The sequence below is a fragment of the Poeciliopsis prolifica genome, unplaced genomic scaffold (genome assembly GCF_027474105.1).
Source record: "Poeciliopsis prolifica strain line A6 unplaced genomic scaffold, Auburn_PproV2 SCAFFOLD019, whole genome shotgun sequence".
In the NCBI taxonomy this organism is placed as follows: domain Eukaryota; kingdom Metazoa; phylum Chordata; class Actinopteri; order Cyprinodontiformes; family Poeciliidae; genus Poeciliopsis; species Poeciliopsis prolifica.
The window spans coordinates 5,271,223-5,298,752 of record NW_026562394.1 but is presented as its reverse complement, the minus strand read 5'-3'; the positions used below and the strand labels follow the sequence as shown (position 1 = coordinate 5,298,752).

Sequence of the window (27,530 nt, the reverse complement as noted above, 5' to 3'; positions counted from 1 at the left end):
ATGATTATCTCAACAAAAACAATACTGTTTATTATTCATTGATACTTTCTGGTAATATATCGATATTTGAATTTGAATGACATAACTTACTTTCAGGTCAAATAAACCAGTGGGATCTACTGTTGCTGGAAGAGCATTTTAAGGATTCAAGCAGAAAAGAAGAATGTTCACCAAAATTGATATTGTGTGCATTGTACTAAGTTACTTATTTAAAAAGATAAATAGTATGAAAAGTACAAGCACATAGTAGATCCCAGTGTTTGCAAAGCCCAGGGATCAAAGTTAAAATCCACCCATGCTCTAAAAATCCTTAAAGGGCGGTTTATACTAAATCATTTTTTAAGCTTATACAACATGTAATAATGTTATTCCCTATCCAAAAATACATCTGGAGTGTTGATTTCATTTCTTTATGCATGTTTGAAAATCCTTCAATCTCCGGTGGGAACCATTTAGCTGTGCAAAATTGCATGGTGGGTCACACAAAGTTATCTGTGACTGAGGATGTGTGTGTGAATAGTTTTTGTTTTGTGCTTCTTTTTTGCCAAGTCATGGACTGGTGACCTGCAATGACCACATTCATCCCTGCAAGGATGAGTGGCCATGGACACTTGACTGGACGGATTTGTGAAATGCATAAAGTGCCTGTATAATCAATACAGTTTCATATTACAGAAAGTAGGAGTGACTGTTTTTTTAAAGCCCTTTTTGTCCAACTCAACTTGCATCTTAAATATTTATGTCTTAGCTGTTCATAACTTAAATACTCAAAAAGTCCATACAATTTTATTTATTTATTTATTTTGCAGAAGGGACAGTGTGGGACACTATAAGTCTATGTTGGTATTAAAGTTGCAAGGCCTATTTCGTCCTCCGTGCAAGAGCCGCCAATTTATCAAGCGTTTTTCCATGCAAATGACTGGAAGCACCTAAAAAGAACCCAGCCATTTTTTGATGTTATCGCACCTTCGGTCACAGATGTTTTCATTCTTTTGCCGCTGGAATGTTTTCTCTTGATGATTCAAACAGTAGCATGTCATTTCCTGTAACGTTTTTCCTCTGTGTATGTGTTGACTTTTCATCTCGGGAGCAGGTTGTGGGAGAGGGTTGGGAAGCGGAGAGCCGAGAACAGTTTTTATAACCAGTGTGACTTTATTTCCCAGATTGCACCGCGCACCGTGATGTTCCCAACAGCTGACAGTCGGTGAAGCCTCTGCCAGAAGCTGTCCGTGGAAGCTCGTGAAGCCTTCTCGTCGGAAGCCCACGTTCACTGGACACACAAGCCGAATGTTTGCGGAATTAAGACCGCCTAACGAGAACATAGTTTTTGGGAAACATATATATTTTTTTGATATTCCAGCCTTGGCAGCCGGGGACAGTTGCTGTCAGCTAACTTCCACAATAGGTCGCTGCGTCGCCGGACCGCCGCTTTATGTTTCCTCCGAGCTCAGCGGTTTGACTCCAGCCCTTCCCTCTCCAGCCGTGCCCCAATGCTGAGGAATGGATAGCGTGTCTGCTAGCGGTGGGAAGATGGTCGAGAGTGATGAGCAGCAGCCGGAGAGGCACAGCGGCGGTGGCGCAGCGATGGCCGCGCTCCATCAGTGCGAGCTCATCCAGAATATGATTGATATCTCCATCTCCAGCTTGCAGGGGCTACGGACCAAATGCGCCGCGTCCAACGACCTCACGCAGCAGGAAATACGCACTTTGGAGGTAAAGAGACGTGTCGCCGCCGTAACGAGCTGTCTGGTTTAAACTGCGGAGTCATGATGCAACGACGCTATGTCCGACTGACTAGCGACACTGTGTCAGCGAGCTGAGCACTTTTTTTTTGTCCTGATCGCTCACGCCGTGCTGCTGTAGCTTTCATGGCTCGACTTGATAGTCACTATTATATTGGCTTGATTCTACCTGGACTGTTTCCGAATGGCTGCAGCTCCGGCTATTTGCTTGATCTTCTGTGTTTTATTTGTTCGCAGCGCCGTGCAGCTGCATCCATCCAGCTTGGCCTAATGGCACACATTCAATAATCGGATACAGCTTTTATCTGTTATGCAGCTCCAAGCTGGGTTTTTTGTGTGCCTGTGCAACCGGCCTGTCAAAACACATAACAAGAGAGCAATCCTCGCCTCTCATGACTTGTCCTGTGTGTTTTAGAGAGACCGTGGAAAGGGAGGGCCAAAGTTCATTTGCATTTAGATGCTGATTCAGTTGGTTGGGAAGATTTGACTGTTGTTGGGGGTTTTTTGCCCCCCGAGGCATTCAGTTTGCAGGACAGCCTAAATATGGTGAATTGAGTACAACACGTTTTATGTCCCAATCCGATAGCTTTGTCTTTTGTAGGGCAGATGTACAGGCCAGGGGGTCAGCAAAGTTTACAACCCAAGCAGGAGCTCTCTCTACATGAACTGTATGCAATTCCACAAACCTAACCCTAACCCTGACCCTTTAAAAAAATAAAATAAAATCATTTAAAGGAGAATTTATCAATTTTTTAAAAGTACCTGATAATTACACTTGCTATATGACTAAGTTGACCATATAGCAACTAAAACCAGCTATATTTTCAGGTTTTAGAAAAGAAACCTCAGTCCATTCATGTTCCACAAAGACGCAACGTGACAAAAAAAGAATGCAATCTGCATCCCAATGATGTGGAAATAGTCAAGAAAAGGGAAAAAAAAACTCATTTGAACTATTAGTGTACTTTTGTTCATAACCCATCCAGGAACTACACTGTTGTATTACTTTTATGCTAAAAGCACAGAGTTCTACTCTATTTGTTCAGCTAAAGTTAGGTACCAAACTCCTGATATAGCCTAACTGTAAAACATGTACTTAACTGATTAGATTTAATTTGGCTAAATATTGTAAAAACGCATAAAGTGGGCTGTCGTTTTGTTACTATTGTTTCATTGGATACTTCTACCTATCATATCTAAGACTAACCTACTGTGTTTCATTGTATACTTGGAGAAAAATGTCACAAGAGAGTTGATCTCTTGCCCAAAGACTGTTGGAGATGGGCACTAACCCTGAATAAACAGGTTTAATGCAACTGCATAGACTATGGATGGGTGGGAATTATGCTAATGTCTTGATTTGTTCAGCCAAGAATAAGAGATTATGCTCCAGCAGTTTTAAGTTTAAAAAATTGGACATACTACTCAGATTTGGGATTTAGGCTTATAGCTAGATCCTAGCCAAAGCACCATCTTGAAATGATATTCCCAGACATAGACAAGGTGCAGTGTTGAACTATGTATCCAGACTTTCTTGTATCTTCGGTTGAACCTCAGATTTTGGGGCTTTACAAATGGCCTGAGTTGGATTTCACAGAGAGAGAGAAAAAAACCCAAGGATCCCAAGTCTGATGCATACAGTATGAATATAAACTGTAGATAAAAGTTTCACATGAGCCAAATTTGATAGCTGGAAATGGCTTTTCTTTGTTCATGGTGTATTCAAGCTATGTACCTTGGCTAAAACGAATGTTTAGTCTTGATTGGCTGGAGGCTATTAATTATACTTGCTTGTTTTATTTTTGTATAACTGAAATTGTACATTTGGCCCCAGCTGGACATTTAATTTCAATCACACATTTTTAAAAAATGTTTAATACGTGAAACAATTATGCTTACAAATATCCAATGGTTATTAGATTTTTACTCTATTCAGTTTGTTTTTAGTAGAAGAGGCAGATTAACACAGAAAACTGTGCTAAAACAATAGAAGCATGTATTTTTTGAGAATATAAAAGTAAACAAATTTGTTGGTCCTTAAGTGCTTGGCAGACTTCTAAGTGTGAGTTTGAAAGGCGCCCTGTGGGAACAAGTTTTAACAGAACAACAAGCTAAGTGATTAAATACAAGGGAAGCCTGACAACCTCAGCTTGCTTGTGTTTCTAGCTGTTTTCTTAACCTACCCCACATCCACTCCCACTGATTTTGTGAAGAAGCGGAGCAGAAGAAGCTGAGTGGCTGGTTACATTTTTGCTTCCTGAAGCAAAGTTGTTCGGCTAGGCAATGCAAGCCCGAACTGGTTAATGGAATTATGAAGTCTCAGCTCGTTCAAGTCTACATTCTTCCACTCGTCTTTATTCGTTGTCATTTGTGCCTTGTCAGTGGAACAGGACGTGATCTGGTAGAGTACTTCCTGAGGTATGTTTGTCTCGTAGATACATTTTCCTCACCAGCATTGTTCTGCATGACAATGGACACGCAGTGCCGTTCTCATGTGCTTCTTGAAGACTCTTAAAAATGTTCTGAGGTTGTGTGTTTTTTGGGGTGGTTGTTCCTCGTATGCTTAAGAGGTGTTGTAACAGACTATCGTTGAAATTAACTTGTGCAAGCAGTGGATGTGGTTATTTTGAGTTTGATTTTGTTGGCTTGTGATCTTGCAAAGTACAGAATTGTATCTTTTTCACGAAGGCTTAGTGTAACTGAAAGGCCTTTGTTTTAAAATATTCACACTCCTGCATTTGACATCAGATCATCAACGTTCTCATTGACTTAAAGCGGCTGCACCTGAAATGCCTAGTGTAGACATGCACTGGTTGGCTAATTGTATAATTTATTGGTGTTTTCTTTGATTTCAACTAAATAATTTCTACTTGCTTAAAGTATCTTCCCATAGATTACCTCTAGAGTGCGGTTCCTTTGGAGACAAGCTGTTAGATTAAGGTTGTGACTCTCGCAAAGTCTAGAATAAAGACAAAATGCAACTGCAAGCAGACATGGTACTGCATATGATTAGCAGTATGTTTAATCGTAGTCTGGATTGCAGTGTATGTACTTTCCATTTGTGGATTTTTATTCTTATCCATCTTCTTGTTTTATCTTCACCCAGACAAGTAAGCCAAAATATGTCAGATTGTACATTCCCAGCATATGTTGTTTTTTATCTTTCATATTTTTTTGCTCCAGTTTTTAACCACATCTCACTGTGTAAACAGTTTTACATAGTGGAATTACAGTGGTGATAAAATATCACCTTGTTTGACTCTATCTTTTCTGCATGATAACCAGGAAGGTAACAACTGTTTACATAAGTTAATAACTACATAAAACTAAAGAGGGAGCATCAGAAAAAGGGCTTTAAAAATTTGCTAAAATTTGTGAAATGTACTCTTATTTTTCTCGCTGCGAAGCCGTTCTCATTGCACCAAAATCGTGTTAATTTGCAAAAAATTACCTTTAACATAGCTGTCAGTAAAAATCCCTGACTCCTTCAGGGTATTTAAATAACATCTTAAAATAAAAAAAATATGAGATGATCTAATTCCTGTTTTTCAAAATTAAATTAGTATATCTTACTTGTACTTAAGTAATGTTAATAATACTATCTGAAACATTTACCATAATAAAAGATTTTATACATGGGTTAAGCAAAAATATTCCTTTTGCTGTTCTGTTTTTGGTAGAATAACAGAACAAGCCAATATTAGCTGACTGGTTAGCCAGGCTAACTATGAAAGTAGCCAGCCTGAAGCTTGTCATCTGTAATTTGAAGCTGCAACATGTAACTTTTATACACAAAGCTTTTTTTATTTTTTATTTTTTGTCTTAGCACTGTTAGTACGCTTGATACGCACTTCTCAATGTTCCAATGGCGGAGGAACAAGTTGCCATTCCAGGAAGACTGTTTATCCGCCATCATTGGTGGCTGAGCATTCACGACAGGTGAATGTAGTCTGGAATGTCGTCTCGCCATCTAGTTGTGGCAAGCTAGATGTAACCTAGAAGAAAGTAAGGTTATAGATAGCTAATAAAAGTTACACATTGCAGCTCTAAAACAGCATTGCCTTGCAGTGTGACCATATTGATAGATTGTACTTCTTTGGTTTCCACGTCACAAATATTCCTCAATTTTTAAGGAAGGAAAAGTGTCCTAAGCTGCTTTTCCATTATAAATGTGCGCAATATTGATACTCCTCGAAAGTTGAAATAACAGAATTTTGCACTTGTGGTACTTGCATTAAACAAAAAACAATTAAATTCACATTTGAATAAATTTGTTCAAGCAAAAAGTCATTAATAAACGCGCCACACGATCATCCTCCTACTGCTATATCCGTTCGTCCTCTTCGTCATTTATGCCAGTAGTAACATCCAGCTGTTGATGATGTGAATCCTGTGATGTGAGAGAAGTGTTTCCACTGCAGTTTTGTGAAATACACTAATTTCAATACACCTGAAAATCCTCCTCATCTCAGTGCAAAACTTTCTAAAACAATTAAAAACTAAATTTTTTTCTTTTTTTAAATCGACATGTTTTCATTAAGTAAATGTATTTTCATAATGATTGTACAAATGGTAAATGGCGATGCACAGCGGGGAAAGCATTGTGTTTCACTATGCTCACCAGGCACTTTCTGTGGCATCTAGTTGTAATGACTTTAAACTTTAGGAACGAAACGAGAAAAGATTATATGAGTGGTAAATATCTATCTCCAACAAAGTTATAATTGGGATCATCATCAAGATATTTAAGAAGTTTGGCAGCAATTTATTTTTTTCTGTTGATTGGGGTGGGGACTTGAGTTCCTTTGAAAATCAACTGCCTTACTTCCTTTGTCTTTACTGGCAAACTGTTTTGCAACTTGACAACAGACTTTACTTTCAGTTCTTGATTTAGCCTTCCCTGAGAATTGTTTTAATACATTCCTTATTTGCTGTAGACCAGGAGGCACGACAGCTAACGATGAGTTTTAGGATGAATTCCTGTGCACATACATGTACATTTTATGTTTGCTGCAAATCTTGAGAACAAGGATGTTCTCTTCTGCTTCACTCTTGAGACTTCTAGCAACTGCTCTTCTTTGCGTATGTTAAAAGGGTTGCATTTATATACAGACATTGTTTTTATGTCTCAGTTAATCAGTCAGTCATGATTGTAGAAGGACAGATGTAATTACTACCAAGGCTGCTAATTCAGACAGAATTGGCTCGATGTGTCTAAGGTCAGAAGTTGCCTCACTCTGTGGTGCTCAGGGTTATCGTTCCAATATTGCACTGGAGTGCAATCAAGGGCGGCTTGAACTAGCTTTATTCTCTCATCAGGACGAGCTTTATTGTTCCTCTTGAACCGTATGTGTTTTTTCTGTCTTTGCCTGTGAGAGGATAATGATACTGGCCCCTCTCAAATGGAGTGCTAACTGGTACTTCACTTTTCACATATTAATCCCACTCAGCTCGGTCTCTGTCTGCCTCTCATGCTGCCTCTGTGTTACTCTTAACTGCAGCTCTTTGTACTCCTGACTGTAGTTTCATCATGTCCTTTAGCACTGCCTCAGCAACTTGCATGTTTTCAAACTACATGATCAAATGCACAGAAATAGCTGTGGTATTTTTACATATCCCTAAATAAATGTTGTGAGGTATCCTTCAGGAGCTTGTCTTTTTCTTCTTCGTCTCCTTTTGTTTTTTCTTTAATGATCAGCTAACAGCAAACGCGTCACTGTTTTGTCTCCTCATGCTGTTGGGGGGGAGAGTTTGCTGTGTGCTCGTTGTGCGAGCTGTTGTGGCTGTGTCTATATTTAGACATCTGTCTTCCTACGCATTTTCAGGGTTGGTTGTTAAATAAGAAAATCAAATGACGCGCAAAGAGGCTCTGCGATAGGAGAGAGCAGGCAGGAAAGGGGAGGGGAGAATCAAAGCCAATCGGCTGGGCCGCCTCCCGTGACATGACAACCGCTGCTTGTGTCGCTGTGTCTGACAGAGCCGTAGAAGTAGACAGAGGTAGACACCAGGGTGTAGAGGAAACACGGCTCTGGTGACTATCAGCACTAACCCTGACTCTATTTCCTTTAGGGTTTTTTCCCTTCTCTTTTACTGTAAGGGAGGTGTAGCCATTAAGAATAGGATGCATCATGTGAAAAGCAGAATCGTTTGCCCATGTGGGCATGCCATGATCTATTCCTGACCTGACTCAGGATGAGTTGCATTGCATCCTGTAATTTTGAGGCCTGATTTGCTCATTGTGGGCAAGCAAGGATCTGCTTGATCTAGCTACAAATCAGTTGAAAGTATACATGTAGTTTTTAGGCCACTGCTAATGTCTTCATAATTTTATCTGGAAAAAAAAATCACCATAAACACATGGGTGAAGGAAGTGCTAAGCCTAAAGAAATGATCATCTGCATAATGGTGTCTAAAAGTCAAGGGGGGGCGGTGGGGGAAGTCCAGCAAACGCCTGAGATGCGTCATCATGAAGTTGATTTGGAATGACCTCATTTGTATTCTGCAATTGTCCAAGTCTGGACATGAATTTATCTGCACAGTCAGTTTGAAGCATCCTGACCACCTTTCCCAATCCAATATCAGCTTGTTCTACGAGCATATAGAAGGGAAGAGGAGCAGTCAGCTATTGTCTTTGGCTGTCAGCCATTGATCCCCAACAGACTTTGGCCTTCTGATGACATGACCTCACCATAACTGCATTTGCTCTTGTGGTTGTTTTTTTAACATCCTCTTCTATGTTTTTGGAAAAGTTTATCATAAAGTACCTTCATAATTTTGTTTTTAAACATTTAAGGTTAAAATCTAACCAGCTCCAATCAAAAGCAAGAAAATATTTGAAGAATTAAGTATGTCAAAGTGTTGTAATAATCCGATTTCCTCATATGGCTAATTAATTAACGGTCTTACGATAGTTAGAGCTTTCTTTAATGGATTCTTATATTGTGCCCTTTACGTGGGGTGATACTGATACATATACCAAAATTTTAAGGTTACTATCGGGGGTGCTCCGATAGTAACCTTAAAATTTTGATTTTAAGGTTATTAAAATCAAATTAAGGAAATTCTGATTTCCTTAATTTTGGGAGAGTAGTGATCAGTCGATACTTGCATGTGAAATCCCTCAGAAAGTCCCAGAGTGACCGCAGTTTGTGACTGTGCTAGTAGTAATGCCCTTCCCCCACTAGTTGTTGCACACTTTTACTTAGCTGGCTTTTCCCTCATTTAAACATCACAACCTCAAAGTAAAACATTTTTCTTGTGTTCTCTCTGTCTATTATTTGATAGTTGAGCTGTCCTCGGAGTTCTGGATTTCAGTTTGTCGTGAAGTGGAAAAACTTCTGGTCATAACGAATTTCGGTTTTGCTTTTGCAACATTGAGTATGCAACCAAATTCTGTGGTTCCTGGAGGGAATGTGCAAGTCTTTCGTGTGTAAAAAGCAGAACTGTTTATGTATCAGAAAAAAGTTAGGAAATAATTTTGATAGATAACATTCTTATGATTATGTAATCACAATCTAGGAATAATTGTCACTTTTTCTTGTTGTAGATGGAGCATTCTTGTTTTGAGCTTGCTGTTAATACCATGACCATGACTCTGTTATCATACATTGAAGATCTCATGCTTTGTGTGTGTGTGTGTTTTAAAGTGGGGATAAAATCAGCTGACGTTTCTATGTAAATATCATTTTGTGGGGTTGAGCATGGCTGCTCAGTTCTCAGATTGGCCATGCTATCCTTGGCAGGTGCACCAAAGAGCCTGTGTCAGCAAGAGGCTTGAGAAAACAACCAAGGTGGTGGGATCAGCTCCCCAAGTCTGCCGTTTCAGATTTGGGACTCCTCCCTCTCTGCCCCCTTCCCTGCTCTCCTCTGGTGGCTGTCACTCATCTTCTGCACAGCATTAGGCCGTTTCCATGGTGGTGTTTGGCTCGGCTGACAGGTGGGCTCTGACGCCATCTTTCCTCCCCCACCTCCAGGCCAGACGTCAAGTGCTGTTTTCTCTGCTCTGCACCAAAAATAAAATGCAAAGGGGGGGCTGTGATTATGTGCTGGTTTGCTGTTGTGCCCGACTGTGCTTCCAACACAGCTACGCTCATTGCCCATATCAGTGCAGGATCTGGGGACCGTTGCCTGTGTAATCCCCACAAGCAACAGGGAGATGTATCCTTATTTTTTGGCCCCTATCAGGCAGAGTGAGCGACGGCATTCAAGCCACCTCTGTGACCTCCGCCGCCGTTTCCTATGGCCGCATTATTTACAGAGAAGTGTTCTTTTCAGCTGTGTTTCGCATGTATGGGAAAATCCCACTGAAATGTTGCTGACGACTCAGAAGAGGGGTTGCTTGGTAACCTGACGTCACAGTGCTGCACTAGTGTATAGGGAGGTAAAGAAGAAGCTCATTAACCACACTGAGTAAACGCCTCCTGCTGTTTGATCACACCGGGACAGATATGAGAAACACTACAGCAATCTGAAATATGCAGTTAGATCACAGGTAATGTTTTTTGAATGTGAATTATGAAGGTTAAGATTCATCAGAAGTTAACATCGCAAAGACAATTGCGTGTTAAAGTTTGTATTTAATTATTTTCGTCTTGACCAATGAGCTTTCATGGCATTGCCCTTGCAGGCTGTTTGAGAGTAAGGCTTTTTAGTATTTTCTGTAATTACTTTAAAATGTACTATGTGCAGCTGATAATTGATCAATGAGTGCAGAGCTTAAGATCAGGGTGAGGGTCAACACAGAGAGCAATTACATCCTCTCCATCTTCCTCCTCTCTGTAGCTTTTTCATACTCCGGTTGAGAAGCTTTTATACGCAGCCTTTTTTTTTTTTTTTCACCACCCAAGGCCACATTTTTACGAGCAATGTGAGGCTGCGCTGGTTTTCTGTTTGGCTGACAAGTGGATTTGTCACCGGTGTGTTTGAATGTGCAGAGAAAGACTCATATCGCTCACCATTGTCGTTTCCCCCCCGACGCTCAAAAGGTAAGCGCCGAGATGCAAGCGAGCCGGTGCTGCTCAGCTCATCTGAAGGTGCTGCCTGCTGTAATGGACTCTTTTCAGATAGACAGCGAGATAAGGATACACTATACAGTCATGGTGAGCTGCACAATGCAGGCTGCTGCAAACCAACACCGCGGTGTTCATTGTAATACTCTCAGAACGGACCGCTGCACTTCACATGAAAGCATTAAAGGACCACAGGTTGTTTTTTTTTTTTTTTTCTTTTTCTTTTTAAAGATGAGAATAAGACTCCAACAGAATGATTTATAGACACTTTTGAACACAGCGAGGTTCTTATGTCTATTGACACCTGAAACTTCAGCACAGATTAAAAGTAGATTTGAGTGAAGAACATGGTGATTAGCAGATTAGCAGGTTTTGCTAAAATATTGATACGCCTTTTGGGTTTTTTCTTGTTACAACTCCAAATTGGATCATGTTCTAGACGCTGTTTTTTTTTTTTCAAATGAATATTTAGGAAATTGGCAAGAATAAAGCCATTGTTCAAAGAAAATAATTAGAAATTGCTGTCACAGTTTACCATATGCACCGCAGGTTATATAGTTCATGTTTTTGGTTTATGTATGCAGAAGAAAAGTAACACAGCATTGATGATCATGATGGTTGCAGAATCATGCTGTGGGGAGTTTTTTATTTAAAGGACTGAAAAGCTGGCCAAAGATTATGGGAATTTGTTAGAGAGAGAACCTCTTGAAAATCGTCATTTCTATTTAAGAAGTGACTGAACTATGTAAATGCATGATTGTGACAAATGGTGCAGAGTCTTATAATAACTGAAGATTATTTTGTACCGCAATCTTGTTGCTAAAATTAAATTGCCTGTTCATGTTGCTGTTCTTCCATCCATGAGAACTTTGATGTGATGGATCAATTTCTTTGCCACAAATTATCTTCCCTGCCAGCACCACAGATACAATCAACCTGTATACTGTGTAACGTTTTCTAATATAATTTGTCAGGTTGTATATGAGTGGGAATGGAAACTTATAACTTTGAGTGCTTCCTTTATGTGGCTTTATTGAAATCGGTGGTGCATGTGTCGATGGAAAATATTGGTCAAATCTGCATGTGTCATTTCACACGTCATCAGTGACTCCTTACTTTTATGCCACCTTTGCAAGAATTTTATCGAAAGGGCAGATGACCCTTCAAAACAAAGGGAAAAAGTGAGTGTTCCCTTCTCACCTGCCCCTCCCCTCTCTGTCATATCCTCTGTTGCTCCCTGCAGGTGAAGCTGATGAAATACATCTGTAAACAGCTGCAGTGTAAAAGGAAGATCCCAGACACGGAGAGGCCTGAGGCCCTGGACAGCTACCCGCGCTTACGCGACTGGCTGCGCACAGTCAACCTGCGACCAGAGCTCATCCAGGTACGCCAAGCCGTTCTTTACGATGACCAGTCTGTTCTGGCTGGTGGAAAGCAGTTTGCTCTGTGTGTGTCACACCGATGTGTGTCCAGTATGTGTACTCTTTACCCCGATCTCATGTGCATGAGGAATGCCTGATCAGTGCTGTAGGATAGTACAGTGGACCCTATTTTCTGCTCTGCACGTCAACCCAAAAATGCCAATTTAAATTTAATCGTGCTTTAAAAATATGGCTTCAGACTAATACAAGGAAAGCCATTGTTAGTCCTGTTAAATGTTTGATATTTTCATCTTGATTGCACAATAAGCTAGTGTCCAGCAGGCTGTTGTTCTGAAGTTGATTCCACGGTGGCTGGACTAACAAATGCTTCTACTACAAGTGCATAAGGAATGTCCCAAAAGTTAATATTTGTTTAAGCCTCTTGTCTTGATGGAAGCTTTCTGGGACTTGTTCCAGTTTTTTCTTAGTCGGGTAGAGTGGAGTTTTTGATGTTTGTGCAGGCATTGAAATCTATCTGATTTATTTGACACTCGATTTCCACTCTGAAGACATTAACAACTATCCTCCTGATCGGAGCAAGCAGGCATGACTTTTTTTTTTTTTAACTTAATAACTACTCTAAACATGAACGTCTAAAATTGCTAAAAAAAAAAAAAAGTGTAAAGTTCAGGTATTCACAAGTACATTTGCAAGGCTCTGCACTTTTCTAACAGTATAAAAGGTGCTTGTTGATATCACATAATGCTGTCATGGCATGATGCTGACCCCACTTAAAGTGTTGCACATTATCAGACTGAGATTTGTTCACTGGTTTGTACGATGAGGGCTGTATGGGGAGCCCAAAAAATCCTCTGATGGTTTTTACTTTATTTATGGAATCCAGCATCTCTGCTCCCACGCTTCAGCTTACAGGAAGTGAGTCCACGACAGGCCTGAGTGCCTCATGGTGCCTGCCTTCCTAAATGGTTTCTCTGTGAATTAGTAACATTTATTAACCCAGGGTGGCCTTCTAAATGAAGATTACAAATGCTTCCCCATTTCTGTAGCTGCTTATCAATTTGAGTTGTACACACCTGTAGTGTGAAAGGGCCCATGATTCCCTCCACTTCTTCTGAACAGTAATTAAATTTAAAGTGGGAAGATGGATTTGTGTAGCTACATTATATAATTTTGTTATGTATTTGAAGAGCTACAAGGAGAGCAGGCTCATGGCCACTTTTAATTCTCCCATCTCTCATCCTTGCTAGGGATTTTTTTTTTTTGCACATCCGCCTGTGTGCTTTTCATTTTGCTTACAGTGTACACACGAGTGTGGGAGGTTGCCCTAGTTTTGTGATCAGTGTTTGCCCTCTCAGAGCAAAGGGTTTAACCTGACTGATAAGCGTTTACGCACTTCCCATGTAAAGAAAAAAAAAACAACATCCTAAACATGCTGGACAAGGTCCAAAGTGATGTTTGGGTTGCTATTTTTGCCCACATAAAAGAAGCTATACATATTCAATGTTGGATTGAAGTTGTCTATAGTTTCTTTTAGTAATTTTTTGCTATAATGGTAAAAAAAATAGGCTGTTGTCATGCTTTAATAATTTAAGGGTGGTGTTTTTCTGTTGCAAACACTTAGAACCACCAAAATATGAGTAATTTTCCGTTGAACAAGTCTGATTGAAAACTGATGATTACAGGGTTTTTTTTTCTTCTTTTCACTAATTGCATCAAACTTGAAGCTTTTATCTGTCAGTATATGCACCATCAAAGAGCATGTACTTTGATGCACTTTGTTTTGAGTTCAATGAAACCAGATAAAGGTTAGGGACGTGTCCTTTGATGCATGCAAGTACATAATGCTGTAACATTCACTTTCTGTAAGATTCAAACCTTCACTTTCTATTTTTTTTTTCTAGAGATCATATTTTAATCTATGTATATTTTAGTAAATTTTAATAAACCAACATATGCACACAGATTTATTTGGTTTTTAATCTTTGTGGTGACTCTTAATATGATTTTATTGTCTCAATCTGAGCCTAATTTTGACACTCGGAGGAAATCTTAACTCATTTGCACTTTCAGGGCCACTACAAAGTTGCTGAATCTAGCAAATGGACACTAACAGTTTAACACTGCATCACTACCAGTGTATCTGTAAAGCATTGCACATCTCCTTGTGTGCAAGTCCAGTTCTGGCTACAATTTTGAAAATTCCCCACATACTGAACTCATGACTTTGACTTTATTTGTTCTTATTTCCAGGCATTTGGTGATATATGATGCTTTGTCTACTTTAGTCTTATCTATGTGTGCCGCTTGTTTCTTTATTTCATAAGGTAATCTACATAATGCAAGTTTATGAAAAGTGTCATGATAAAGACAAAATGGATCCAACTCATATCCTCTTATTTGGAATGTCTGAATATTTCTAATGCTACTTAACAATCTAAAAATTGTTAAGTAGCAAAATGGACAGAATTGTGTGCAAATCAGCAGGGGTTTTATAACATAGGAACTGTAAGAATCTGTTGAAATTACAAACTTATTTTTGTAATATTGTTTCTTTTTTCTGGCTAAGGAGTAGTCGTCCCGTCCCGTCTCCCCCCCCCGTCCTATGAATCCGTCTTTCCAGTTATGCATTATGCATCTAATAATTTGCTGCATAATAATGTCATCATGCTCACCATCTGTTTGTTTTCATCCCTTTTCTGTAGGCGGTGGAGACAAAGTTGTCCTTGGACACATTACTGCAGATGACCGGAGCTCAGGTGAGAGATGCAATGAAAAGACTGGGGTCCAGTTCAGAAGAATGTACCAGACTTGGTGCTGCCCTCTCCTGTCTAAGGAGTGCCACTGAATCAGGTATGTTTTATCACTAATGTTACCCCCTGATTGAACAATCTGTATATAAGCTTTGGGCTTTATGCTAATTGTTTTTTGTTGTTGTCTGTTTTACAGGAGGTGAAATGAAAGAGGATGGTGTTTCCTGGCTGCCTGAGCCCACCAGGAGGGACAGTGGCTCTCTACTAACAGCAGACCAGCTACCTTTCCTGGGAGCTCCCCTCCGCCCCCACAGTCCATCGCCTCTAGCCCGCCCCTCCACCATCCAGTCCACGCCATCCACCCCCTCTGCTACCTTCCATCATCCCCGTTCCGGTTCTGTTTCAGCAGCACCCACACCAGATGGGCTGGGATCATACGCCCATGGCGACAGTCCCTTCACAGATCTGTTCCCCATGCCTCGGCCACGCACAGCCCGCCTCCACGGGCACACCTCCACCCCGCCTGTAACCCCACCCTCAAATAGGAGGCAAAAACTGAAGCCCCCTTGCACTCCTCCACCTCCATCCCGCAAGGTGCTGCATCTGCTCCCCAACATCACTTTGACACGCAGCAAAAGCCACGAGTCTCAGCTGGGCAATCGCATCGAGGATCCCCCCAACAATAAGTAGGTGCCGTTCTGAACTCACCGTCCACGTTAAAATCTATTAGGTTTAACCACTACTTCTAACTACAGTCAGCAATCATTTTCTTTAATATGTTTAATCTTTAAAAAAAGACTGAAGTAATCAAAATCAGAATGAGCAGTTTAAACTTTAAACAAAAGCAGAAATCAGTATTGGCCACAAAATGCCTTGAAAAACATGTTTGTTTTTTTTTCACTGTTTAAAAGTGAGATAAATGTATATGTCGCTGTCTTTTTTTTTCTTTTTTTTTAAACAGATCTCCCAGTTATATTTTAGAATCTCCATTTTAGTTCATCTTAAATTCAAATCAATTTTCTAAATATTTTATAGAATCTTTTGATTTTTTTTGTTTAAGAATTCTTTATGGATACATGATAATTCTCTCAACACAAATACTGCTGTTTATTTTTAAGCACTGAAGTTAAAATATTAATATATAATATGTAGACGTAGTTCTAATTTTAGGAATGATGCATGTCATTTTGCCATTTCTGATGAGTTTGTTGTTGATAATTCTTATTTCATCTCATTGGTTAGAGTAGAATTTGGTACACTGTCACCAGTGTGACATATTTGCTTATTGTCTCTTTCAAATGATGAATTAGTCAGTTTTAGGACTCGGGCTGAGTTGTGCTTTGATCCCCTCACATTCCCTCTGCAGCATCCTTTCACATCCTGCCTGTTGCTCCTTTTTCTCTTACTGTTGGAAGGGAGCTAATCCCAAATAAATTCCCACAGATTATGAGTCATGTCAAAACAGGAAGCATTTCCTAAATCCAACGCTCAGGGGTGGCAGCACACTCAGTCGCTGTTTTTTCCCCCACTTGCTCTGTGTTGTGATTGAGTGTAGATACACAAACAAGCCACAAGATTATCTACAATATCCTGTTGCTTTATGGAATGTTTTATCAGGGGGTGAAATGTCCAGTAGTACAAGAGAACTACTGCAGTGAGCAGAGATGTGTGTTCAGATACAAAATGTTAGTTTGTTCTTTCCCAGCTGTCTTTCTCGTGTGATTACATGTGCGGCCAGATCACAGGTCTGGCACAGCTTGGTGCTCTTCTTGTGACCTCCATGTGGGTGTTAAGGATGCCACTATTGTCATTGTGCCAGTTCTATTAAGGTGTTCCAGCGTGGCTCATTGCACAGCTTACATAACCTGCCTCGTGCTGTAAAGAATTCAAACGACGCTGCAGACCTTCAAGGGTGTCACACTACTTGTTACCAGGAAATTACGACTGCTGATATTCTTCTTTTTTAATCTTTTTACCTTTCAGGTGTGGTAAAAAGAACAAACTATTGCTGAATATGCAAGTGAATGGGAATGGATGTGAGGACTCGCCTTCTCGGTATCCAGTCAAGCCCGCACGGACCCCTGGAGTGACGCCAGCTCCCAACACCGCACCTTACACTCTGCCAGGGACACCCACGCTAATTGAGGAGCACAGTATAATTAAAAGTGAGCCACGCGCATTTTTTAAAATGTCTACAAAAATTTGTTAAATCTATTTCCATGTATTTAAGATGAAGACATAGCAGGACCACCACAGCATATCTGAACCATGTTGTTAATCTTCCTGTCTTCCATCTGCTTGCCTGCCTAGATAACATAGCGATGCACCGCAGCTCCCCAAAAGCAGTCAGGAGGGACATCGGTCTAGCCGTCACGCACAGGTACACCTTTTCGTCGTCCTTTTTCCACAAACTTATGTCCCTGAAGGAAGTTAGCTGTATTTCCTACTTAGTAAGTCAGTGCACTGATAGTGCAGGAATGAAGTGAACTGACTTTGTCATTTGTAGGTTTTCAACCAAGTCCTGGTTATCCCAGACATGTCAAGTGTGTCAGAAGAACATGATGTTTGGTGTTAAATGCAAACACTGTCGGTAAGTTGGCTACTTGGTTTAAAAGGCCTCTCTAGTTTGAAATAAAATTTTATATCCTGTATAAAAACATAGATGTTCAAATCGTTAAAAAAAATTACATACTAGAGAGTATTTCTGTCTTCAACAGCCATTTGCTTTTTATCTGTTTAGTTAATCAGCACTGTTTGTTTTTGTTAATTTTGACTCATATTCCACTTAACCTGGGCTCTGTACTGTGAAGCAGGTTCATTTTAGAGATTCAGATTTGGGTAAGTTTGTCTGAATAATTAAGATTATTCTAAATGATATGTCATCGCTGGTCTCTGAGTTAATGAGGCCTAATTCATACTTCCTAGTCTGTCTACTGTCTGCTAAACCAGGAAGCGTAATTTAAAGGCCAAACACTGCAGACAAAGAAAAATTGGTTATCAGATCATGTTTGTAAGAAAAAAAGTATTAGTATAGAAAATAGGATTGCAGTAAAAGTCCAGATAAATGTTTTAAAAACAATTTCAGATTGACAGATGCATAAATAAAGTTGGCATATAGCACTGAAGCACAACTGAATAATATGGTGTATCATTTTATTATTAGTACATACATATTCTCCATTCTTATGAAATCGTCCATGTTCTATGCCTTATTTATTCATCATCCAGTGATGTTTCATTAATTTCAAGAAAAATGTTTTTTAAGTTGGATGTATCCATACAAACGTGCAGACACAGTTTGAGGAGTATGAAACCTGTACTCACGTGTACTGGAGGAGAAAACAGTGACTCATCAGGCTACACTGTTGTTGCTAATTCCAACAAAGCACACTTACATACATGTAATAACACACGCTTGAATCATCTATAGTCTGACTTAAGAGGCTAACCAAGCTTGCTCTGAAGCAGGTTAGACTTCCAGTGCAAGTTCTGTGCTCAGAAATGCTTTAAAGAAGCACTGCAGCTTCATGACCCCAAAAAAACCTTGTGTTGAACTTGAAGTTACCTTAGTAAGCTATTAATCCTGCTTCGTAGTAGAGGGCTGTGATGGCTTGACTTAATCTTGATCTGGACTTGAGGAGCTCTGTTGGTACTCAATGCTAATTGCTACCCATGTGTTTCCTACTGTCCTTGCAGATTAAAGTGCCACAACAAATGCACAAAGGAGGCTCCATCCTGCAGAATCTCTTTTCTACCAAGTACGTTTCTTCATGCTTACCATTTTCCCCAATACAAATTTCTGATATGGGCCTGTGTGAAAATAATTGTGTTCTGCAGTTGCCAAAATTAGGAGGACCGAGTCAGTTCCTTCCGATATAAACAACCCTGTGGACCGACCACAGGAAGCTCCTCAGTTTGGTACATTACCAAAGGCCATAACAAAAAAGGTAAAGAAATGCTTTAATATTCAAAATACTTCACATCTTTTCACTTTTTTTTTATTGCCACTAACCTCAGTTTGATTTAGTTCATGAGAGAAACCAATACTGAAACAAAAATGTGAAATGGAAGTAAAAAGATTTAGAACTTTTAATATGATACCCCCAAATACAATCCAGTTGTCTCTACAAGTAACCTAATTAATAAATGCTATTAAGTCCATCTGTGTGTTATTTTGCCTCAGCATAATTGCAGCTGTTCTGTTGAGTCCTCAGGGGTTTTCTCAGATGTTACAAAAATGTAACTTGTTTTTCCTCCATGCAAAACTTTTATGTGTGACGGAACGCTAACACTTCACTCCAATTCTGAATGCATCTAAATATAAATGAACCCTCTCAGAAAACCTGATAGAAGCTGCAAAACAGTTGAGAATGTGGTAGAGGACGACAACCTTAAGCATACAAAGCTACGATAAAATGGTTTACATGAACTGACGCAGAAAGGTGGTTAAGGTGGATGTGTGAGGTATTTTGGGGGGCATTCCAAAAACACAACACTAAACATTTATTTGTAAAGAAAATTTGAAAGCCTATGTTTTCCTAACCTTCCACTTCACAATCATGCACAGCCTTTTTTTTTAATCCGTCACATAAAAATACATTAAAAATTGTGTTTATGTAATCACTGTGAATACTTATTCAAGTTATGCAGTTTTTTTTATTATTTCTTTGTTAATAATGCAAGTGTCACTCAAGTGCTAGACTAAGAGGTGTAATTCTCAGTTGTTCCTGTTAAATAAATGACCTATTTTCTTTCTTTAAGTGAGAAAACTTTTTTTTTCACTCAGTTCCACCATCTGCTCATTTGTACTGCTGTAAAGTGGAGCAATGACAGCTTTTTAGTCATTTTTACTGTAATAATGCATTCGGGGAATGAAATCTGACTCTTATGAGCTCGTTTAGTAATCTAAAGTGAAAAGCAGTGATATACTGATTGAGTAAACTTTATTTTTCTTGAAATCTGCATCTCATCAGGAACATCCTCCTGTCATGAACCAGCTGGACTCGAGCAGCAACCCATCCTCCACCACTTCATCCACTCCTTCCTCCCCTGCTCCCTTCCAGCAGAGCAATCCTCCGAGTGCCACGCCACCACCTAACCCTTCGCCCAAAGGACACAGAGACAGCCGATTTAACTTTCCAGGTAAACTTGACCGCAAAGCTCCTGACGAACATGTACAAATCCAGAAGCTTAAAATGATTATTTCTCCTTTTTAAATCCATTTAAGCAATTCATTTCTTCTTGAATAGTAGTAATAATAATATTATTGGCCTCATGCACCCCTTTCTCACTCCTTCGGGGACTTTAACACTGATCTGTGCTTTCATGATGGTCTCCTAACCAAAAGCTTCACTAACCCAGAATCTCTCCTGCTATGCTGTCTTTCCCCTCTCTGTATTTTTCACAAAAGCTGCGTATTATTTTCAACATAGGCAGCAGTTTATCTTCCCCGGTGAGTTGACTGTCCCTTAGCGACACACCAAGTACTTATTACGCCATCATACCACTCCATAACCATTAGATTCTCGCAGCTTTGTCTTCCTCCCGCATGACTTCTGTAGAGTTGTTGGCTGTAAGTGTAGCCTCCTTCTTTCTCTGTGTGCTTACTGGCTCTTAGCTGCACTTTGACACCATCTGCTGGAGATGTTAAAGAATTGCATGATCTGCGTGGTGGGATAACTAGTGAATTGTTTAAAGGATGTTATTATTTTCTGTAGATGTTTGCAGTCCTACAAATGTGTACTCTGATGTCCTCCAAGACACAGTGTAAGTTGCACTTTACTAGATTTAATTCAAATGTTTAAATATTTATTCGTAAGTTGTACCTCTGATGGCAATGTTTATTTTTTTGCAGCAGTGAGGTAGAACAGTCAGCAGATGACACACACAATGACCTGGTTGAGGATGAAGATGAAGAGGTAATGTCACAACTTGCTTTTAGATTATTTTTATATATATATCTTTTTTGTGCACAAACCAATCTCTTGCTGCCTGATTTCAGGAGGGGGATGAGAACATTGAGGATGAAGATCCCGAAGAGGAGGAGGAGAATGAAGAGGACGACAGAGGCGACCACGGAGGGGAATACGAGGAGGACAGGGAGGAAATGATGGGGAACATCGGCTCAGACGGTGAGTGCGACGAGCTGGATGATCTGCCATGCTCTCGTGGAAACCAATGGAAGGGCCCCATATCCCGCAAGCCCAGCCAGACGAGTGTGTACCTGCAGGAGTGGGACATTCCCTTTGAGCAGCTGGATCTCGGCGAGCTCATCGGAAAGGTGAGGATTCCCAAAAACTGTCACCGACGAGAGTGCGAGAAGGTAAATGTCTTGAGTTTTTGCGTTTCTGTCGATCAGGGTCGCTGGGGTCGAGTGCACAAGGGTCGATGGCACGGCGAGGTCGCTATCAGACTTCTTGAGATTGATGGAAACAATCAGGATCATCTGAAACTCTTTAAGAAGGAGGTAATGAACTACAGACAGACCAGACACGAGAATGTAGTCCTCTTCATGGGGGCTTGCATGGCTCCTCCCCACTTAGCCATCATCACCAGGTAAGACCAGATAAATCAAACGCACCTCAAGTCGGGACGTTGTTTTTGTTGCGTAATCTCCTTCTTTTTCTCCTATAGTTTCTGTAAAGGAAGGACGCTGTACTCAGTTGTTCGGGACACCAAAAATAATTTGGATATCAATAAAACGAGGCAAATCGCTCAGGAGATAGTAAAGGTATTTTATTTTGTTTTATGTTCAGTGTCACTTCCTGCCAAAACCCTTTTATTTTTCCTTAGTGCTCTAAGTCAATTATTTCTCCTGATACAAAAATAATGTAACAAAATAAATCCTAATTATCCTAATTAGTTTTCATGTTTTCATTACATGGAATAACAGCCTTTTTTTCACAGACAACCCACAGTTAACAACTCAACAGCTGCTTGTAGCTCAATAATACCAGTTCTAAATGATCTGCACCCTATCAAAAAAAGAGTATTGCTCTTTAGTTTCCAATATATATTAAAGGCATATATATATTTATATATCTGCCAATAGCTCATATTTATATATATATAGATATATCCAATAGCTGGATATATCTGTCTGGTGAATGAGGGGACAATTTTTGAAACCGTCTTTCGGATTGCACATTCAGTTGCTGGCAGTGTGCAGCAACTGAATATGAAGGGGGGAGGGCAGGTACTGCATTACTGCATGTTACTTAGTGCAGCTGGGTGAACATAAAAGCACCTGAGTGGTTAGTATGTCTAGAAAAGCACAATATAAATTCAATTAATTTGTCATGCAAAACAATATAAATGTTTTTCCAATTATGTTTTCTGTTTTGTTGTTGTTGCTCCAACTCTTTACCGTGTTTTAATGACTTGAAGGTTTTTACATAATCTTGTCTCTCACAATTCAACATAGGGAATGGGCTATCTTCACGCCAAAGGCATTGTTCACAAAGACCTGAAGTCCAAGAATGTTTTCCACGACACCAACAAAGTGGTGATCACAGATTTTGGCTTGTTTGGGATTTCTGGAGTCGTTCAGGAGGGGAGGTGAGGAACGCCACCTTAAAACCTCAAGCTCAGCTGAAGTTGTGTTTACACTGCTCTGTTGTTGCCAAGGGAGCTGCAGTGATCTGGAAAACTTGCTGAGGCCTGCAGTGGCAGTCCTGCACCCATCTCTTGTGCTTGTCAGATCGTCATTTCTATAAGAAATGGCATTCTTGTAAAGATTTTCTTTTCCTTCTCAGGCGTGAGAATAAACTCAGACTTCCGCATGGTTGGATTTGTTACCTCGCGCCAGAGATTGTGCGTAAAATGTGTCCAGGCAACAATGAGGATCGCCTTCCCTTTTCAACCGCAGCGGACGTGTACGCCTTTGGGTAAGTTGTGTTTGAAGCTCTGGAGTCCTACAGCCTGGTTCTGGGAGTTCTGATTGATATTAATTACATCACTGACTTCCTCTTTTTAAGAACAATTTGGTATGAGCTTCAAGCCAGAGACTGGCCGATCACTAACCAGCCTGTTGAAGCCACCATCTGGCAGGTGGGGAGTGGCGAGGGCATAAAGAAGGTTTTGGGGGAGATCAGCCTGGGCAAGGAGGTCACAGTGAGTTCGCAAATTGTGTTTAGACCGTTTGACTGAATATAGTCAAGAAACCTGTAAAAGCAATGTATTTTGGTTTTGTTAGGAGATCCTCTCTGCTTGCTGGGCATTTGACCCGAGAGATAGGCCGACCTTCACTCAGCTGGCTGACATGCTGGAGAAGCTGCCCAAACTCAACCGCAGGCTGTCGCACCCAGGACACTTCTGGAAGTCTGCAGAGTAGGTATCCTGCAGCAGGAGCGGAGGTGAAGACACTGGACATGAAAACACGTGCAGAGATTCTGCATTTTTGGGTTTTTTTGCTGTTTTTATGGTTTCCCTGTGGTACAGTGACCTGAGCAGTCGTGATTTCTGTCGCCACACTGTACAATCAACACATAACTGGAGCCGAGCTCTGGTCAGACTTGGAGCTGGGGTATAAAACACCAACAAAAAAAGCCCATTTCTTAGCATGTTTGTTTTAAAATAGTTCATCAGATTCTTTGCTTTTGTTTTTTTGATAAGCTGTGAACTTTGTGTTTCATAGATGTGTATATACATAATTTTTTTGGCCTAATTTATTCTTCAGGCAATCTTCAAGCAAAGATGTTTCTAGAAGCAGTTTGAGGTGCCTATATTTTACAGTTGCTGAGGTGAAACAGCCACTGTCTATAACGGTTAGGGTATTTCCAAATGCAAAGACATGCTGTCAGGAACTGATTCTGACCTCCAACAGCCATATTATATGGAGGATGTAATGCTCCATATTTTAATATGGAGTATTCATTGAAGCTGTGACACTGTTGTTAAATGTGAATAATTAACAGCTATTGTGTATTTTAAAGAGTACATTTCAATCATTTATTTAAAGAAACCTGTCTTAAAACAAAAATAAATGCTGCAGAAATTATGTAAAGGGTTTAACGGTATAGGCTTTTTTTTTGTTTTTGCAAGACATATTCCACATTTTCCACAAATACAGCATCATGCTTCTATGCGGAGTGTCGAAAGTAATTTAACTGTGATTTTACTATTACAAATAACAAAAAAAAGTAGTAGTTTTCAAAATATTTGTCTTAGCTATATTGAGAGGAGAGGTAACATGAGGCGCTATAAAAAGGGTTTTCAATGTTATTTTAAACCGAGACGGAACAGCTCAACATCTCAAAATGTCTTCATCTTACATTAGGTGTTAGGATTACTGAGTAAAAGCATCTGTGTGCATACCCTAAAAGTAAAACCTTCACTTACGTCAGATTTCAAACAAATAGCATAAAATTCCATCACATTCACTAGAAAACTGCATAAATAATCAAAACTTAGCTTTATATAATTGATGTTTAAAGGGTGTAGACAGTGAATTGTTTCCACCTTTTAAATGGCTTCTTACAACTTTTGTGCTCCTTCTTAAACCTCACAAATGCTTAAATACTTCCTCACCTAGTATCAACCTCCACACAGAAGAGTGTTGTTTTCAGCACAACCTGTTTTATACATTCAGTGACTGAATGTACAAAACATCTCTAACACAAAGCTAACTATCTAGATCAGGAATTGGTGCCGCCAATTGCTGAAACATATAATGAGATGTTTACTTAAAATGCAAAAAAATAAATAAATAAATCTAAATTATAGGCACTCTAGCAGGATTGCATCATCTTTCAATCATTTTTGATTGGATTAAGTTGAGCAGTAAAACTTTTCATTAACATTCAGAGAATTCAGTTCACTCTAATTGTACATGCAATGTGTGTTCATATCTTACTTTTTTTTTTAATTTTTTTTGCTTTTTGTCTTTAATTTGCTTTTTCACACTTTTTGCTTTTGCTTCAAGCACCCCAGAGCTTCACAGTAGACCTATCTAGGTTTAAATGACAGGTTTCACTCTTTAGATTAGAATTTTTATAAGTTGAAAAGTATCTTAAAACTGAAAAGTACAAAGTCCTGCTGTCTTAATGAACTTCCCCACCTGTTTAATGTGCTGGATCTTCTCTGACTAATCAAAATGCTCCTGTTCAGCCTGATTCTTTAACTAACCATCTAACATTTCCTTTGCCCTTTTTCTCTCTCCTGTTCTTTTTTTTTTTTTGTCTTTTTTTCTCTTGTCTAATCCAGGTTGTAGCAGCCACTCTGAAACATAAGCAATGCAAAACAAAGCCTGGTTCTGCCTTGCATGCTCCTGGATCCCTAACTGTTACAGGGTTGATCAAAGCATTGCCTCTGCCTCAATCGGGCACCACTTCCACTAATCCCCAGTCCCATCTTCCGTGTCTAACCGTTGGCGTATCTCTTGTTTGGAACAGCGGATCGAGGGACTGAAATTTCAAAGATATAGAGCTCCTTTTTGCTTTTCCCTTTTGACACATTTTTAAAATCTCTTTGCCTTCTTCTTCTTTTTTTTTTTTTGCTTGATTCTAAAACATCTGCTGGGCTTGTGAGTAACTGGCTTGTGGCGTCTGAGACTGACTGACTGCTTGCTGATGGCTGCTCACCTTCTCTGTGCTGCTATGATGTGGCTGTTCTCACTGGGATTCTAACAATGGCACTTTTACCCCCCTCCTCCTCCCTGAAAACGCACGAAGCAAAAGGCGCTGCTGGACATAAAACGGACTCAATCACTGAACGGACAACTTCATTTATCTCTGTTTTTTTTTTCCCCACCCCGAGGGCTCGACATGTCGGACAGGCTGCATGAGTGATGCTCTCAAACCAGCTGCCTTCCGCCTCTACTCCCTCGCTTTTCTTTATGGCTCGTGTGACGGCATGTTGTTCACTAACCCCATGCCCAGACAATATGCACTTTTGTCAAAAAGGAGAAAAAAAAAACTGCTTCTTTTTGGATTATATTTTAATTAGTTTTCTTTTGCATGGTGATTTTTGCTGTGCTTTTACAGTTTCTTTTCAGACGAGTCTCAAGGACTGACCAGTGTGATGTGCTCACTTGTGTCGTCTTCTTTTTTTTTTCTTTTTAAAGTACAATCTGCTAAATCTCTGTTTATGGGACGCATTTGAAAACAAAAACAGGTCAGTGAGAGGTGTGTGTGTGTGTTTCTGTGTGTGCTTTACACAGTAAAATGGAAGCAGGTCAAAACTACACAGGCATAAAACGTACTATCTATTTGGTTAAAGTTCACCAGTCAGAAATCTGATGCGAATGTGTCCAAATCCTCCCATAAACATTACCTCCTCGGTGCGCTTGTGTACATCGTTTTGTGGTTCCTGGCTTCAGTTGGGTTGTTGGTATTTGTGTTTTTTTGTTTTTTGTTTTATCTTGTTGGTGCACATGCAACTGGGTGAGCGTTCAGTGTCGGAATATGTTTGTTTCTTGGAGGGTTTTGTTGTGAAAGTTTGCAGTACCTGTGTTCCAAATCCAGTAGTATGTAATGTACATAAATTAATATAAAGCAAATTAACACAGTTCTTCTAAAATTTGTAAAAAATAAAAAATAAAAAAAAAAATTTAAATAATTAAATTAAAAATAACAAAACTTTTATATGTAAGATACTTCAATGTTTTTTTTTTTTTGATTAGGTACTGCTCTGGCTATTACAGATGTGTAAATATATATTTATATTTTTTCATGTATAAAACACTGTAAAAAGACTGTACATGTTTTTTTTTAAGGATGGGCCAATTCATGTTTTTTATGTTATTGTAAAGATCCATATTTTTGTATTGCATGTGACCATTCTGTACACGGTTTCTGTTTCCATCCATGGAAGACAATAAAATGGGCTTGTCATGTAATAAGTTAACATTGTTTTGTTTTCAATAACAACACTGATATTTATCAGACACCTAAATGGAGTTTGTGTGTTTGTTCTTCAAACACACAAACCAAGGACATAATTACCTAAATAACAGGCTAAAAGTAAAAATTTCTCAGAACATATTATTAGAAAATTGCTACAGCGCATAAGGAAGTCGAATCTAAATTTGGTGCATGTACTGTCTTTGTTTCTTGTTTTTTACATGTCTTTGTTTCCAGTTATGTACAGACTTGTAGCTCCTGATTGAATATTTAAATAAATATAAGCTGACACATAAGTTTATGTAAAAAAAAAAATATCAAAGTGATTATAAGCAAGCCAAGAAACATGAGCTCACTGGTTGGAGAGTTGCACGGCCGTTTGCCCAGTGAAGATAATGTCTGGAGAAATGCCAGCTCAGAAAAATGGCACCCCACCCAGTGATCTAAAATCGCAGTGGCAAAACTTGATAGTTATTAAAGTAATCTGCAGACTTACTTTTCCTAAGCGAGGACAAGGGAGTAAAACCATTCCTGTTGCATTGCTGAATACAAACATGGGTGGTTCCTTCAATTGTTTAACTGCTAAATACAAACACTGTCTTCTGTATCCAACTGTGTTGAAACAAGAGTCCAATTTTAAGGAAATGTTTTCAAAAGACTGTTTGGTTAGTGACAAAAAAAAAACAAAATTTACCTACTTTATAGATGGCTTTTTATATATATATATATATATATATATATATATATATATATAATATATATATATATATATATATATATATATATATATATAACTTTTTCCTGCGTT

At 39.4% G+C, this 27,530-nt stretch overlaps 1 protein-coding gene across 5 annotated transcripts; it reads left to right on the top strand.

Moving 5' to 3' along the window:
- The first annotated feature begins 1,099 nt into the window (after positions 1–1,099).
- Positions 1,100–26,726, top strand: ksr1a (kinase suppressor of ras 1a). Of its 5 annotated transcripts, none has more exons than XM_055043773.1 (21): positions 1,100–1,713; positions 11,994–12,134; positions 14,835–14,982; positions 15,079–15,568; positions 16,866–17,047; positions 17,193–17,262; positions 17,389–17,472; positions 18,579–18,640; positions 18,720–18,829; positions 19,856–20,024; positions 20,293–20,334; positions 20,600–20,648; positions 20,740–20,800; positions 20,884–21,162; positions 21,241–21,437; positions 21,516–21,612; positions 22,306–22,439; positions 22,637–22,768; positions 22,859–22,994; positions 23,077–23,210; positions 25,086–26,726. In XM_055043773.1, exons 1-21 carry the CDS (start codon positions 1,501–1,503, stop codon positions 25,090–25,092), a joined length of 2,937 nt encoding a protein of 978 aa, XP_054899748.1. In that variant the 5' UTR covers positions 1,100–1,500; the 3' UTR covers positions 25,093–26,726. The 5 variants fall into 5 exon arrangements, with proteins under 5 accessions (XP_054899748.1, XP_054899747.1, XP_054899750.1 ...); XM_055043772.1 differs by having other exon boundaries at positions 1,101–1,713; positions 20,737–20,800; XM_055043776.1 differs by lacking the exon at positions 1,100–1,713 and adding an exon at positions 4,065–4,160 and having other exon boundaries at positions 20,737–20,800.
- Positions 26,727–27,530: the final 804 nt, after the last annotated feature.